The 16,685-nt window shown below is 42.8% G+C and overlaps 1 protein-coding gene across 16 annotated transcripts in view; it reads left to right on the forward strand.

Annotated features, from left to right (window-relative positions):
• Positions 1–16,685, forward strand: part of KIF21A (kinesin family member 21A) — a 188,248-nt gene that overhangs the window by 136,322 nt on the left and 35,241 nt on the right. For 7 of the 16 annotated variants that reach the window (XM_060244745.1, XM_060244748.1, XM_060244747.1 and 4 more), the window contains 6 exons: positions 6,458–6,518; positions 7,023–7,077; positions 9,040–9,251; positions 12,404–12,514; positions 13,069–13,197; positions 14,586–14,624. In XM_060244745.1, coding sequence (XP_060100728.1) covers positions 6,458–6,518; positions 7,023–7,077; positions 9,040–9,251; positions 12,404–12,514; positions 13,069–13,197; positions 14,586–14,624 — 607 coding nt within the window. The remainder of the gene's footprint in view (positions 1–6,457; positions 6,519–7,022; positions 7,078–9,039; positions 9,252–12,403; positions 12,515–13,068; positions 13,198–14,585; positions 14,625–16,685) is intronic. The other 9 variants (XM_060244751.1, XM_060244753.1, XM_060244755.1 and 6 more) reach the window with 3 other exon arrangements.

The raw sequence follows: 16,685 nt of genomic DNA on the forward strand, positions 1-16,685 counted from the left end.
GCAGGAAATGGTATGGGTAAAGGGGAAGCAAGCTTAGGCCAATATGAACACTTATGAGTACTGGATGTGTTGACATAAGTATGGAAGAGTTTCTAATCCTAGGCAGGGCAGTGCCAAAGAAAACTCCTGGTGGGCATTGATAAAGGGAGTTCAGGTGCAAGGTTGTAGTCTGTGTGAGAGTGGTAGGAATAAAGTGAAGGGACATCAGCTGTCAAGATATAGCATGTTCTAAGTTTATTTATTTTATTGCATTTCTATCCTGCCCTCCCCCATGAAAGGGCTCAGGGTGGGGTTACAACCAAATAAAAACAATTACAATACATTACAATAATCTGATTTGGGACAATTGTTTTTTTTTATTTAGCAGATTTAGGACTAACTGACTTATTTTTTAAAAAAAAATACCAGAAGAACAATTAAATACATAGCCAAGACATTCTTGCTGTCCCGGCCCAGCTAGCTAAGACGATATTAAAGGGAATGAAACTGTTTACATTTTAGAGCAGGGGGCCTAGAATGGCTCTTGTCTGCTTCCTTCTCCCTCTCTCTTGCTTCCTTCTGCATCTCCGTTTGCTTTGCAAGGTTTGCTCAATTGCAAAGGCGCTACAGAGCAAAATCTCAATTTTCTCCATTGGCTGAGGCTCTTCCCCCTCCTGATCCCCTGGGGTGGGAGGGAGAGAGCCAGAGCTTCCTTTGCCCAGTTCCCTGAATCCCAGGGGAGAAATACAAAGAAAGCACCTTTAAGACCAACGAGTGCTAATGTTTTAAGCATGCTTTATTTAAAGGGTTTTTAAAGAAAATCTTTGGTCATGTTTGTCTGTGTTCTTTAAAAAGGTTTATATCTCTGGTACCTAATCTTAAATAGTTACGCACGTGGCCCGGCCCAACACAGCCTGGCCCGACAAAGTCACATTTATGTGAGATCCGGCCCTCATAACAAATCAGTTTATCACCCCTGTTTTAGAGACTTTGTCTGCCTAACAGTAGTAGTAGAAGATGGAAATAAGTATGCACAATGCAGCGTGCTCTGGGATGATAGAACGGGGACAAAAATGATGCTGTTGGCATTCAGGAATCTTTAAATGTGAGAACTGAACACCAAATAATGTTAAAGCTCTGCCTAAAGACACCTCTGTTCCCGTTACATCTAAATCCAGCAGCATGGAATTAACATATGTACAGAGCTCTGTCTCTTACTGTATGCATGCTTTCACTGAATCCAGTGCCATTCAAGGAAGAGCACAAGCCGTTGCTTTCTGTTTATTGATTTCCTTCAGTATGTTATCTGTTGGTAATAAAAAGAAACACCTGCAGAGAAGGCAGGCCTGTAAAGGTTCAGTGTGCTGTCAAGTTGCATTGGAATCACGGTGATCCCATGAAGGGTCCACTACAGTTGATTTTCAAGGCCGGCGATGAGCAGAAGTGGTTTGCCTATGCCTTCCTTGCATAGAAGCCCTAGTTTTCCTTGTTGGTTTCCCATCCGCAGTCTGGGCTGTTAGGACTGCCCATGAATGGGTGTAATTCTATTAATGGCATGCCGAATACCCCTTTGCAGAATAAATCCACAGAAGTGACTATATTTTCCGACATTAGACATTGATAACCTAAAAGGGGGAAAAAAAAAAAAAACACTTTAAAGCTTCTCTGCCCAGTGATGACTTCAAGGCAGTTTGTGAGTCTGTTACTGGTCAGGTGAGCTGCTATTTATAAGCATGCTTTTGTTAGCTCACAGATTGAGATGAGGAGCACTGAAATTCTTTTTATAAAAAGAATGATGTCTGTCTTTGGGATGCAGGTCTGAATTATATGTTTCATGTTTGTTTGTTTAATTATTTAATCAAATTTATATCCCGCCCTCCCCTAATGGGCTCAGGGCAGCTAGCGACAGTTAAAAACCACATCGAATATTAAAAAACAGAATATACAATAAAAACAATTTCATACGTTTTGCAACCACAAAATCCAGGATGCACGTCTGATTACCTGTATTTGTCCAATGAGACTGTCAGTGCTGTGGGGCATTAGCTACCTCCCCTTAACCGTTGAAGGCAAATTTAAATAGTTCAGTCTTTCATGCCCAGCAGAACAGTGGCAGATCCCACAGGGCCCTGATGTTTTCTGAGAGGGCATTCTACAGAGCAGGGGCTATTGTCGAAAATGCTCTGACTCAAGTGGTAGACAATTGAACTTCTTTCAGTCCAGGGATCTTAAAATTTTGGGGCCTCAAACATAGTGCTCTCTGGGGCACATATGGGGAGAGGCGGTCTCAAAGGTAGACAGGTCCATATAGGGCTTTAAAGGTTATGTCCAGCACCTTGAAACGAATCTGGGCTACAGGCAACCAGTGTAATGTTTTCAGTGCAGGTTGAATGTGCTCCCGTACAGGTGGCTCCAATAACAACCTGGCTGTTGCGTTTTGCACCAGTTGTAGCCTCCAAAGTTGAGTCAAGGGCAGCCCCATGTAGAGGGCGTTACAGTAGTCTATTCTCAGGGTGACCGTCTCATGGATCACTGTTGCCAAGTTGCTACACTCCAGGTACGGAACCAACTGCCTTATCCACCTAAGATGATAAAATGCAGATTTGGCAGTGGCTGCTACCTGGGCCTCCATCGTCAGTGATGACTCCAGGAGCACCCCTAGGCTCTTGACCCTTTACGTTGGCACCAGTGGCATCCCATCAAAGGCTAGCAAAGGGATCTCTCTACCTGTCAGAACTTGTAACTTTCTTGTATGCTGTTAGCCTAACTGACTCCATGTTGTAACCAGATACTAACCCAGCGTACTCTATGCCAGGCCACTAACCAAAATAGCCTGCATTCCAAGCAGCCTGTGATCACTGGAGGGTGGCAGATAGCCTCTGGACAACATCTGCAGGTGGCCTTTGAAGCCAGCCAGCCAGGACAGCTCAGCAGGGCTCCATCCTCCCGCGCTGATAACAAACCCTGAGAAACAGATAGCTGTCTCTGACCGTGTGAAAGATTGTTTTATTGTTGCTGCTACAACCACATAAAATGTAACCAATACTAGCTTCGTTAGCAGTGTTATCCTGTACCTTCAGCACTGTAGTTCTCAATAAACGCCTATACTTTTACAACAAAGTCTTGGGCCTCGCTTGAAGTTCTTCCAGTTCTGACACTACCCAGGACACCACGACTTAGGCACAGGACCTCTGTCTTTGCTGGATTCAATTTCAGTCAACTCTGCCTGAGCCATTTCACTACGGCTTGCAATGCCAGGTCCAGATCTTCCAGGGCGCAGCTGGACTGGCCTCCCATCAATAGATTATCACCTTTAAAGCTGGTTATCACCTTTAAAGCCCTATATGGCCTAGGACCTACCTACCTTAGGGACCGTCTCTCCCCACATGTTCCCCAGAGAGTGCTTAGAACTGGTTCCCAAAATCTGCTAGTAATCCCCGGGCCGAAGGAGGCCTGTCTGAAGTCAACCAGGGATAGGGCCTTTTCAGTTACAGCCTCCTGCAGGTGGAACCAGCTACCGGAAGAGGTGAGGGCCTTGCGGAACCTTGGGCAGCTCCGCAAGGCCCGTAAGACAGTCCTCTTCTGGTTGGCATATAACTGACTGGTACCTAAAACCTGCGAAGGTAGGTTGTAGAATAGCACCGCAGTGTTAGATTGTTTTCTTGTTTTAACTGCTGTAAATTATTCAATGTATTTTAATATTTATTAACCTTATTGTTTTGAATTTTATGTTGTAAGCCGCCCTGAGCCCGCCTTGGTGGGGAGTGCGGGATATAAATCAGATGGATGGATGGATGGATGGATGGATGGAGCTGGGTGTCATCCGCATACTGATGACAACCCAGCCCATATCTCCGGACAATCTGGGCAAGGGGGCGCATATAAATGTTAAACAACATCGGGCAGAGAACGACCCTTGGCACTTACCGTGAGGGGTCCTTTTCCTTAGAGGAAAGGAGGACATCTTGGGTGTTTCCCACCATCCAATCAGGGAGGCAAGACTTCAAAAAAACTCCTCCTCTTCCTGTGATGTGGGGACACCCTTTGCTCAGTTCGGGTGACTCCGAGAAGCAGTAAACTCTAGTACAACCTTAAGAACCACTGTCAACATAATAACTATAAACGGACCCAGAAGAGTGGGCATAACCTCTGACTTTAAGCCAGGCTAAGAGAAAAGAAATAAGGAGCCAAACTCTAAATACCTGTACACATATTCAGTTGCAGTAAGAGAAAAGAATCAAGTCAGACAATAGGAGAATAGGGTGATAGAGGGGAGGGCAAGATGTCCTCCTTTCCTCTAAGGAGAAGGACCCCTCGCTGTAAGTGCCAAGGGTCATTCTCTCTTAGAGGCGGAGGACATCTTGGGTTCTCCCAGAGCAGTAAGACAGACAGGGTGGGATCACCCTATTCAGGAACAACGAGTTGTAGTACTCGTCTCCCGAAGGTGGCATCTGCTGAAGCGTAGAGGTTCGCTTTATAGTGGCGTACGAAGGTAAATATGGAGGACCAGGTGGCCGCCTTGCAAACCTCTTCAACGGAAGCACTCTTGTCAAAGGCTGCATTAGTTGCTGCACTATGAACTGAATGGGCCGTAATCCCCTGCGGCACCTGAAGGTGCAGCGCTTTATACGCCTCTGCTATACACTGTCTGATGGCGTAGCTGATAGCTGACTTTGACATGCGGAGCCCGAAGTTTGGATTGGTAATGTTGATGAACATAGCATCCGTCTTGCGAAAGGACTCCGTTCTGGAAATGTAAAATTTTAGTGCCCGACGAACGTCTAGTGTATGCCATATCCGTTCCTTGGGATGTTTTGGATTCAGACAGAATGATGGAAGGAAAAGCTCTTGTGCCCTATGGAACTTAGAAGAGATCTTCGGCTGGAAGGTGGGATCTGTGTTGAGCACCACCTTTTCCTTACGAAACATGCAGAGTTTCCTCTTAACTGACAGCGAACCGAGTTCTGATATCCGTCTTGCAGAAGTCACTGCTACTAGGAAAATGACCTTAATCCAAAGCCACTTTAGAGGAACCGTCCCTAGAGGCTCGAAGGGTGGTCTGGTCAGGGCCGTCAGAACCGGGTTAAGACGCCATGTATGGAATCTGTGCTTCTGAGGAGGCGGGATTAGGGAAGCTCCCCAAAGGAATCTGTGAATGTGAGGATGAGATGAAAGGTTCACTCCTTCCACTTTATGTGGAAGCAAGGGCTGCCACCTGTCTTCTGAGTGTAGCCGGTTTGAGCCCTGCTCACTTAGGGGTGTACTCACTTTTGTTGCCAGCAGTTTAGACGTTAATGGCCGTGTGTTGCGTAATTTTGAGGGGACAGCACATTTACACTGTTATACAAGCTGTAGACTCACTACTTTACATTGTAGCCAAGTGTCATTTCTTCAGTGTTGTCACATGAAAAGATATACTTAAATATTTACAAAATGTGAGGGGGTGTACTCACTTCTGTGACATACTGTGTATACATGTTCCCTATTTTAGGAATTACAGAAGATTCAGGAACCACTTGTGTATAATTTATGTTTAAGAGCTGTCCCAGGTTTACAAACAGCTTAGTACACTTTTAGCCATGGCTAGTTTTACTGCAAGAAGAAATATCTGTGCAATTTTGAACAATCTTACAGGGTTCTGTACAAATAATATCTTTCTGTTGTATGATTAGTGAACATGTGAATGCTGGGTTTTATTTCTGCATTGGGAGATTGGTTGTGAAATGGGACCATTTTTCTCCTCTAGTCTTCTGTGTGTATTAAGTATTTCATTTTCTGTGACTTGACGGTACATTTATTACAGGCTCCTCCACCTGCCATGTCCTTGCATGCAATCATATTTGTGGAGTACTGCGATAGTGATTGGCCAGGATGCTAGCTTTCCTCTCGTATGAGAGGATGTACACAGTCGTGACTGGCATTTCATGTTATAAGCTGCAGTTCCTTTGTGTCGTGTCTCTTCCAGTCTGTTTCTTTGTAGATGCTCTAGCTGTTAGAGCAGCTGTTGCATGGCAAAGTCATTGTTTTATAAGACATAAATGGTTGTTTGCTGATAAAGTGCAGGGTTTTTTTTTCCCTCGACAGAAATGTTGATCACTTCCATCAAGTGAACTTAAGAGTTAATGAACATGTTTCGCTTCATTGAGTATTCTGAGCAATAATAAAAGCACAAGGGAGGGTATATAATGACAGCTCAGGAATATGTTGGACAGGACTCCTACTACGACCTTGCTGTCCTAGTCATATATTCTGCTTTGTACACGATCAATTCACACAATGAAGAAAACTTCAGATAGAGATTTTCAAGTATAGGCAAAGAAAGTTAAATTTGTGACCACGGTATCAGAGAGACATTGTGAGAAATAGGAACCTGTGGATTCCCTTTAATTCAAAATGAATTAAACATAGCACTATTCAGGCAGGCAAGGTGCCTTGTACTTGAAACTGGCTAACAATGTAATGATTGCAAATTTTCCAGAGAATGTGGAAGACAGTACAGATGAAGATGCTCCATTGAACAGCCCTGGGGCCGAAGGAAGGTGAGAACTCAGTGGTAAATTGTAATCCTTTACTGCTTCTGAAATAGCTCTTCTCAAATGATGGTATAAATGAGTCTCAGAGTGGGTAAAGGGAAGACAAGGTTAGTAATCCCCACAAAGTTTTCCATTTCCCTAGTCAGAGGTATTTTGGCTCAACCATTTACCTGTTAACTACTTGGGTGTTTAGAATGACCTTACACGGGCTGGGATGCCTGGCTTCAGCTGAATCTTCCAGTTATCTGTGGGAGAGTGAGAAGAGCTCTTTTTGCAGAGTTCCCAGGCCAGTTTAGCTTTGTGCTCGATCCCTTCCCCTTTGAAAGGGGCTGGTTGCTGTTGCTAAAGTTTACTGGTGCCAGTCACACACATGACTGTAGAACCAAACAATGACTTGCACCATGAACTCTCCTGTCACCCTTTGACAGTTCAAAAACCTTGGTTTGGAGACAGCTGCATGTCTTTGTGTGAGTAAACCATGGCCTCACTTGTCCATTTTTTTGTTTTCAGTTCTTTGTCTTCTGACCTCATGAAGCTTTGTGGAGACGTTAAGCCTAAAAATAAGGTACAGCGTAATAGTTTTCATCAGTTTTCAGTTGAAAAAGTCTAAACACCATATTCCTAATTCTGAACTTGGTCCTTAATCAGATAGAAAAATCCAGAGAATGGGGCAGGTACATACATAATACATTTTTCTGGAGACCGGGGGGGGGGTACCCTCGGAGTTTGCAGAAAAATCCCAAAAATAAATGTTATGAATATATGAATATATGAAGCTGCCTTATACTGAATCAGACCCTTGGTCCATCAAAGTCAGTATCGTCTTCTCAGACTGGCAGCAGCTCTCCAGGGTCTCAAGCTGAGGTTTTTCACACCTATTTGCCTGGACCCTTTTTTGGAGATGCCAGGGATTGAACCTGGGACCTTCTGCTTCCCAAGCAGATGCTCTACCACTGAGCCACTGTCCCTCCCTAAAGTCAGTATTGTCTACTCAGACTGGCAGCAGCTCTCCAGGGTCTCAAGCTGAGGTTTTTCACACCTATTTGCCTGGACCCTTTTTTGGAGATGCCAGGGATTGAACCTGGGACCTTCTGCTTCCCAAGCAGATGCTCTACCACTGAGCCACAGTCCCTCCCTAAAGTCAGTATTGTCTTCTCAGACTGGCAGCGGCTCTCCAGGGTCTCAAGCGGAGGTTTTTCACACCTATTTGCCTGGACCCTTTTTTGGAGATGCCAGGGATTGAACCTGGGACCTTCTGCTTCCCAAGCAGATGCTCTACCACTGAGCCACCGTCCCTCCCCAAATGTTAAAAATTAAATGGCATTTTAGGGAAATGAGGTTACACCTGAGCCAGGTGAGTGAAGGAGGGGGCAGTGAGAGGACAGGCAGAATCCTTTTCTGCTCTGCTGCCACCTCAAGCCAGAAAGGGCAGGTGAGGGAGAGGAGTGGAAGCCATTTCTACCCCTTCTGCCACTGATGCTGTGAACCAGTGAGTGAAAAGGAAGAGGGTGAGGGAGGTGCCATTGAGGTGAGTGATTGGTGGTGCTGCAGTCAGTCAAGGAGAAGCATTGCTGCCATTGGCAGGCCGGCTGGTGAGTGCTGGGGGAAAGATGGGATTTTCCTTCATTCCCCCACAATTTTTGTGGGCTCCTGCTTGTTTAAGCCTGGTATTATTTCTGTGATGAATTGTCATCATTCAGTCCATTTCCCCCTGCCCTCTTTTTACTCAGTTTTGTGGTAGTGCTCTGGAATGTCTTTAATTGACGTTAATAAGCCTGTTTTATAGTTAGGATCTCTGGGAAAGGTTAGAAGTATCTCACTAGATGTCATCCATGAAGCTACAAGGAGGCAGAATTGGACTCAGCGGTTGGCAGTTGAGCAGTGCAGGTCTGCTAAGCAGGGAATGTTAATTGCTTACTTGAAGAGAGCCAGTTTGGTGTAGTGGTGAAGTGTGCGGACTCTTATCTGGAAGAACCGGGTTTGATTCCCCACTCCTCCACTTGCAGCTGCTGCAATGGCCTTGGGTCAGCCATAGCTCCCATAGAGATTGTCCTTGAAAGGGCAGCTGCTGGGAGAGCCCTCTCAGCCCCACCCACCTCATAGGGTGTCTGTTGTGGGGGGAGAAGATACATGAGATTGTAAGCCGCTCTGAGTCTTTGATTCAGAGCGAAGGGCAGGGTATAAATCTGCAGTCTTCTTCTTCTTAAACTGAGCTTCAGAATTAACTGTCACATCTATATCTGCAACAGATGCAGTCCTGAGATTCCTGGATGTAAGCCCTGTTGAATAAAACGGGATTTAGTCTGTGTAGACCTGCTTAAGATTTCTCCCTTTGTCAGGCTAAATAATACAATTCCTTGCTCTGTGGGCCTGAAAAGCATGCTTTGTATTTATGGAAATAGGAGAGTGTTTCAGTGTGCTGTTCAGACGGAGAAATAATTCCAGATATTCCTTCTCCCTGGTTGAATAAATGGCGTTCAGTTGCATGCAAAAGTATTCCCTCCCTTTCTTTCTTCACTTTCTTCAGGCACGACGTAGAACTACAACCCAGATGGAATTGCTTTATGCTGACAGCAGTGATTTAACCTCTGTTACCAGCACAGGGGACATGGCTTTGGCTGGCTCACTTGCATCCATGGCAGAAGCTCAGGAAGGTGCATTGAGCACTGATATGAGAGAGTCTAAGGATAGAGAGGTTGCTCCTTCTCCATCAAGCTTACCTTCTAAGATTGGCAGCATGTAAGTTTGGCACAATGTGCTAACTTCTCTGTGGCTTCCTAACAATGCATGTTCTGTGTAAAGCTGAATAGAAGAAGCCCTGTATATCCAGGGCTTTTTCTTTTTTTTTTTAGCAGGGACGCACAGGGATGCAGTTCCGGCTGGCTTGGCGTCAGGAGGTGTGGCCTAATATGCAAATGAACTTATGCTGAGCTTTTTCTACAGAAAAGACCTGTGCAAAGCAATGGTGCCGTCAGGGTGTGTGGCCTAATATGCAAATGAGTTCCCGCTGGGCTTTTTCTACAAGAAAAGCCCTGCTTATATCCATGAAAAATGGACTAGATTAAAATGTTTTAATAATGATGTCAAAATTAATAGCTGACCGTAGTATCTGACGTGTTTTGTAAGTAGGGGATTTATGCAAGATGCCTCCGAGTAAAAACATCTTTCATGAATTTGTGGGGTTTTGGAGGCTCCAAGGGTGTCACTTTTGCTTTCAGTTCGGGTGTAGATAGTAGTTCAGGAAAACAGCATGCTTACCCAGTGAGTTACATTGTGTTTCTCAAAAGGCATGACTTTTGATGGAATTACATTTCCTAATATAAATGGGCTATTTCTAACATTTAGTGTTCTACTTAGATTTTCACAGTATTCCCATGTCATGCATTGACCTTACCACTGGTGTTTAGCCATCCACCATCGCACTGTACTTTTGTTGCACTTAACCCGCCCCCCCCCATGTGCGCAGTGTACTTGGCAAGTGTATCCAAACTGTTGCAAATTCAATCTAATGCAAATTTAGCACTGCAAAATGCAAATTTAGCACATGTCCCGTTAGCCGCCCTGAGCCTGCCTAGGCGGGGAGGGCGGGGTATAAATAAAAGTTTATTATTATTATTATTATTATTAAAATATACAGTTTCTTAGATTTCATTTGCAATACAAGTATTTTTTTTTGCAGTGGTGCAGAATAAATTCTAATACTGTTCAGTATTTTATGCATGTTGTTGTGGTAGAGAAAATAAACCATAGTGGTAGAGAAACCATGTGGTAGAGAAACTAAACCTGGCGGGCATGGTTAATGGACAGTCTTGACTTTACTGATTTTGTCAGTACTCTCTAAAGCAGGGGTCCTCAACCTTTTTAAATAGGGGGCCAGTTCACTGTCCCTCAGACTGTTGGAGGGCCGGACTGCCGTTACTGTACAAGGCCGCGGGCCGTCAGTTCTCCGTCTTCTGCATCTCTCTCCCTTCCCCACACCACACACCCTGGCCTGGGAACTCACCTCACCTCGGTATCACCTCACACTCTGTCTCCGCCGCCTCAGCCCAGTGCCGGAAGTGTGCGTTGCTAACGCAAGTTTAGGTCGAATGTCACTTCCGGTCTGATTTTGCCATAACCCGGCGGGCCGCATAAACGTCCTCAGCGGGCCGCATCTGGCCCGCGGGCCGTAGGTTGAGGACCCCTGCTCTAAAGGAATGGTTTTAAAAACAGCATGTGATAATGAGTGTAATCTGAAGAACCCTGCTTCTCTTGGCACTGTTTGTGCAATATGGTTTTTGGAACTTTAAGTCTTAAAAATAATTGAGTGGAATTCAGGATTCAGATAACTTTTAAGTATACAGTTTTTAAAGTGTTGATAAACCTAATAGTAAACTAAGCAAACTGGTGATACCTGTATTTTGGAAGTGTGTGCGTGGGCTCAAGTTTATTTTGCTTCATTGCAAGCATAGTCTTTTATTTTCTGAAGCTGTTTTCTTCAGCTAGGGGGAAATGAAATGTGCTTTAAGTAATACATGAACATCGTATGTGAACATCTGTAAAATGGGCACACTAGCCATGGGGCTATGATTTACTGTGCCTCCTAGTCTTAAGATCTTTTAGTGTTGTCTGTTTGAAATGTCCCTAGTACTTTGTATCGGATGATCTAAGTAGATAACTATATGTATGCCAATATTTTTTTTAGAAAATGAGAAGCAGCCACAGGAAGCTGCAGAGCTGAATAGCTGAACAGCTGGTAGAGAATGGCAAGCTGCTTAACCCTTTCCCATCTGGCGGTTTTTCAGCATCAGTCACCTTTCCCCAAAGCTGCTCTTGAACATATGAACATATGAAGCTGCCTTATACTGAATCAGACCTTTGGTCCATCAAAGTCAGTATTGTCTTCTCTGACTGGCAGCGGCTCTCCAGGGTCTCAAGCTGAGGTTTTTCACACCTATTTGCCTGGACCCTTTTTTGGAGATGCCAGGGATTGAACCTGGGACCTTCTGCTTCCCAAGCAGATGCTCTACCACTGAGCCACCGTCCCTCCCCTAAGAAGGAGGCAAAGAAGAAGGCAAAGAAGATATGAGGGCCCATATGAGGCAAAGGAGAAGATATGAGGGTGCGACTTGGAGTGCATGTGCACACAGGGCCCCCCACTTCTCCCCCAAAGCATTTAAAGAGATCCTTTAAGTGCTTTGGTGAAAAAGCAAGGGATGGTGTGCACCTGCGGTTCAAATCATGAATTCGTTAGTTGGCGTACAGGCGCCAATACCCAACATGATGATGTCACTTCTGCATGATGTTATCACCTCCTGGAATGCCCCCAAAGTCCCCTGCTGGGGACTGTGAAAGACCTTGCATGCCTGGACTGACTCACACCTACATCGTTTATCACTCAGTGACTTACAGGTCTTTGTAACACAAACTTTGATATCAACCACCTTAAATTTATACTTTCCAGTGGACTCCACTTACACATTCAGACACTAACTGATGGTTACAATGTGCTTGTGTATCAGCTCTAATTTGCAGATGAATATATACAAATTCCTTCACTGAAATCTTGAGGCTAACGCTTGATATCAAGCAATTTGTGATCGCATCGGGTGAAGAATGTTCATTGTCCTCACATTGGGGAATCATATCTTTGGTCATAATTTTGGAGCTGATCACTTGATTTTGAAACATGGTACTGGGGAAATGTCTAGTTTGATCCACCCAGCATTTAAAAAAAAGACTAATAAAAACTGCATGCTTTGCCTTGTTTGTGTTGGAGCTGTTCATACGGTGAGGGTAAAAGTCGAACGTGGCTTTACAAGCGAGGAAGTTTAAACAGATGCCGCGAGACTATCTGGCTCTTCTAGTGAAGGCCAGCATGGCTACTCTCTGAAACCATCTTCTTGTCTTAGGTCGAGACAGTCGTCTCTGACAGAAAAGAAAATCCCAGAACCTTCGCCATTATCGAAGAGAAAGACCTTAGAGAAATCTTCTGACAAACCAAAGTCAAAAGAGCAAAAACAGTAAGATCATTTAAGTAATTCTGGTTGAATATATTTATTAATTCATGCATTGAACTAGTGTCCAGTTGATCTTTAATGTGGTTTTGCTTTGGTGGTTGGTTGATACATTACCTGGGTGCTACCCTCAAAACATCAATGAAAGCATTAGCAATGGCTTATTTTTAAAACAAGCCTTATTATTGTTATTTTTTTTTTTGAAAGATCAAATCTCGACGGTTTCCATTCTGGAACTTGCCTTCATTTTAGGTGCACTGACTTTTCCTATGACTTGCTTCAATTTGTAATAGTAATAAAATATGTTTGTGCTGCCATCTTGTGGCCAGCAGCATTTTCCTCCTGTGTAAAGGCAGTGATTGATTATATTCTACTTAGGGAAGCATGTAACTGCATTGCTTGATTTAAGCAAGCAAACTTCAGCGAGTTTGTTTTGAGGCATGTTTCTGTTCACTTTAACCTTCTAACAATTCATTTTGCCGTTTTAAAGTTTGGAGGGTTTTTGTTTTGTTTTTTTTTAAAAAAGAAGAGGCTTTTAATGCTCCATTTTTTTTTTGTAGCTCAGATTCTGGAACTTCAGAAGCTAGCCTCTCACCTCCTTGTTCCCCACCAAGCCGGCCCCGTAATGAACTGAATGTTTTTAGCCGTCTTACTGTTTCTCAGGGAAATACATCAGTTCAGCAGGATAAGTAAGTTGCAAAGGAGAAAGTCCCAGATTTCCAAAGCATGAATACGCATAAAGCACACACTGGCCTCATGCATATCCACTGACATAAATGCTCTGGCCCTCTCATGTCAGCAAAAGGAAACACAATTGTTGTTTCTCTTGTGGTTGCTTCCATCTGCAAAATGGCTTTTGAAACACACAGAATTGCCCATAGTTCCAGGTGGTCTATTCCCTGCTGGCACTTTATTTCTTCTGCTCCTGTTCCTCTGATCTATAAGCAAGATCTTTTTTCTGTGTTACTTAAGATGAGCAGACTCTTCACGGATTGCTTTGCTATCGAGCAGCACGATGCTGGTGTTAATACACTTTAAGCATGAATACGCAGATGGGGGAGAGTTTATGGGTATTTGGTGCATTCATGTAAACACACCCTAAGGTAGAGCAACAGCATTTACACAGAAAGCCTCAAACTGAATATAGCTTCATTAAGGGGTGACAAGTTTGAGTTGATCCAGAATCTTCATTGCAAGACTGCCAGACTTCAAATACTACCAAACAGCGCTTTAACTCTCTGCTTTCAAGTCATGGCATTTTAGGCTGATTTGCTCTTCTTTCTGTTGTTCTTTTGCTGTCTTGATTCTAACAGTTCCCCCTGCAATCTGCAGTTGCTGTACAAAGTCCTAACAGTTGCTCGCGAACCTCCCAGTACTTTAAGCCTATGCTTGTAGCTGTTTATGTTAGCTTTTTAAAAGATGCATTGATAGTTCTAAAGTGGTGTTATGTTAACTTTAATATAAGGATGTTGCTATCCTTTGGGACTTTGGTGACTGCAACTGCAAATCAAACTCAGACTGCTCGGTACATTTGATTTGCTATGCAAACGAAGGATTCTGTATCCTTTTAACAGTATGCATAATTAATCATTTAATTAATATATATATGAGATAATAATATATATATATATATGAGATTTTTAAGTAATGGCAAAGCATTAAAACCACCTGCAGTGTTTGGAGGTTAACTATTTTGGGTTAGGCTAGAAAACTTGGGGTTCCAAAGCAGATGCTAGAGGGATGCCTCTCCCCTTCCCCCTTTTTCACAGTGCAAATACAAATTAACCCAAGAGCAAGTGTCCAGACAGCAGCCATTTGAGCATGTTTCTGTGTTTCATTTGGGAAGTGGCTGGCACAAGAGGCTCTGAAGCAGACATGAGCAATAGTTTTGTCTGTGGGGGGGACAGAATGTTTGACTATGGTCCCCCCACCCCAAATTTACTGAACCATGAGGAGGCTGCTCAGTCTTTGCTTCCTTATGTAAGCTGCTGCTGTTGTTACTTCTTTTTAAGTGGAATCTTTACCCTGCTGATACCTGTATTCTTTTTCCTCACAATCTCACCATGGTTCATTGTAGGTCTGATGAAAGTGATTCCTCTCTGTCGGAGGTACACAGGTACTCTCTCTTCCTCCTTTCCATCTTCTGGACTCATAATGGTGTGCTTTAATATCCTTACTGTATTTTTCCTGGTCACTAACTTTTTTTCCTGCATGGCTTTTTAAATGTAGCGTGCCCATTACATCCATGTATTCCCTGCATCTTTTTAATTTTTTTTTAACCAACCAGTTTCTTGCTAGAAATGGCAACGTATTTTATTTAAGGGTTTTTATTTTTATTTTTTTGTCTGGCATGAATACTTTTAAAGAGGCAGCACTTTTCTGGCTCTGTTTTGTTTTGTGTTTAGTTGTTGTTTTTTAGTTTTGAGGTTTAAAGTTTTATTGATTTTCCGGAAGTAGAAGGGAAAGGGGAAAGTGGAAATAGAAAGGTGAAGTAACCATTAGCAATACAATTATAGTCCACTCTGTAAAAGTAAAATAACAGTAAATGATTATCTTTTTTCCAGCAATTCTTCATATTTGTAGATCTGGTTTGATTTTGTAAGATTTGGTGGTGTAAACGCTTCCAGTGGAGATACCCATCTTGGAATTTTCTGATAGATTCTAGGTTTTATCCATGACCAAGTAAAATAACATTGAAGTATTATTATTCATTTAACAGTATCTTCATAGTCTATGTAAAATGTTATACAGATTGTAAGTTGACACTAGGACTATCTATCTATCTATCTATATTGAATTACCTTTCTGCATTTGGTATACATCTTACGAGATAAGAATAAAAGTTCACACCAAAATGTCTTAAGTATCTAACCACGCATATAGCTTCTCCCAATGTTTTCTTGCATCTTCCTTGGATTTCTCAGCGAGCAAGTGGGATAAATAGTCTGATTCCACCGACTCCAACATTTTCCCCAGCAAATCTGGTCTAGTGGGGATTTCCTGAAGTTTCCATTTCTGTGCCAGTAGGATTCTAGCTGCTATAGTAAAATGAGCTGTTAAGTGTCTCATCTCCTTTGTATAGCTATTGGGATAAATGTTCAATAAAAATAATTCTGGTTTAAATTGAATCTGTGTCTTCAGAATTTTCTGTAAAAGCTCATGCACCATCTTCCAATAGTCTTTCACCACCTCGCAGGTCCACCACATATGATAAAACGCCCCCACATGTTTTTTACATTTCCAACACTTATTGGACATATTAGAGTACATTTTAGAAAGTTTCTGGGGCGTTACATACCACCTGTAAAACATCTTATACAAGTTTTCTTTAAAAGCTACTGACCTTGTCAATTTAGTGTTAGGCTTCCATAACATCTCCCATTCATCTAACATAATATAGCAACCCACTTTCTTAGCCCACTGGACCATACAATCTTTTACGATCTTGTCTTGCATTTTCATCTGTAATAGATATGAATATAATTTCTTGAGGCCCCCCCAAAATTTTGTCAAATGGATATTGTTCTGTATTGAAGCCTATTGTCTTGTCTTTAACATATCTAGATTCTATTTGTGTTCTCATCCACCAACTCATTCTAATATCAATATCTTGTAGTTCTTCTCTTGTTTTCTGATGATTATCTTTTCCCAGAAATTCTTCATATTTGTAGAGCTGGTTTGATTTTATTTATAAGATTTGGTGGTGTAAATGCTTCCACTGGAGATACCCATCTTGGAATTTTCTGATAAATTCTAGGTTTTATCCATGCCTAAGTATGGTACAAGGATTTCCTAAACCAATGATTTTTAAAGTAAGAATGTCCTTTTAATCTTTGATACCACAGGTACGCATGCCAGCCCATGGTGAGGTCATGTCCTTCTAACAGTAACTGTCTCTTGTCATTCAGTAGCACCCAATCTCTCACCCAAGATAGCAATGATATTATAGCATTGGAAAAAGTGCAGAAAAGGGCAACTAGAATAATTAAAGGTTTGGAACACTTTCCCTATGAAGAAAGGTTAAAACGCTTGGGGCTCTTTAGCTTGGAGAAACGTCGACTGAGGGGTGACATGATAGAGGTTTGCAATATTATGCATGGGATGGAGAAAGTAGAGAAAGAAGTACTTTTCTCCCTTTCTCACAATACAAGAACTTGTGGGCATTCAATGTAATTGC

This window comes from Heteronotia binoei, chromosome 8 (genome assembly GCF_032191835.1).
Source record: "Heteronotia binoei isolate CCM8104 ecotype False Entrance Well chromosome 8, APGP_CSIRO_Hbin_v1, whole genome shotgun sequence".
NCBI classification, from domain to species: Eukaryota; Metazoa; Chordata; class Lepidosauria; order Squamata; family Gekkonidae; genus Heteronotia; species Heteronotia binoei.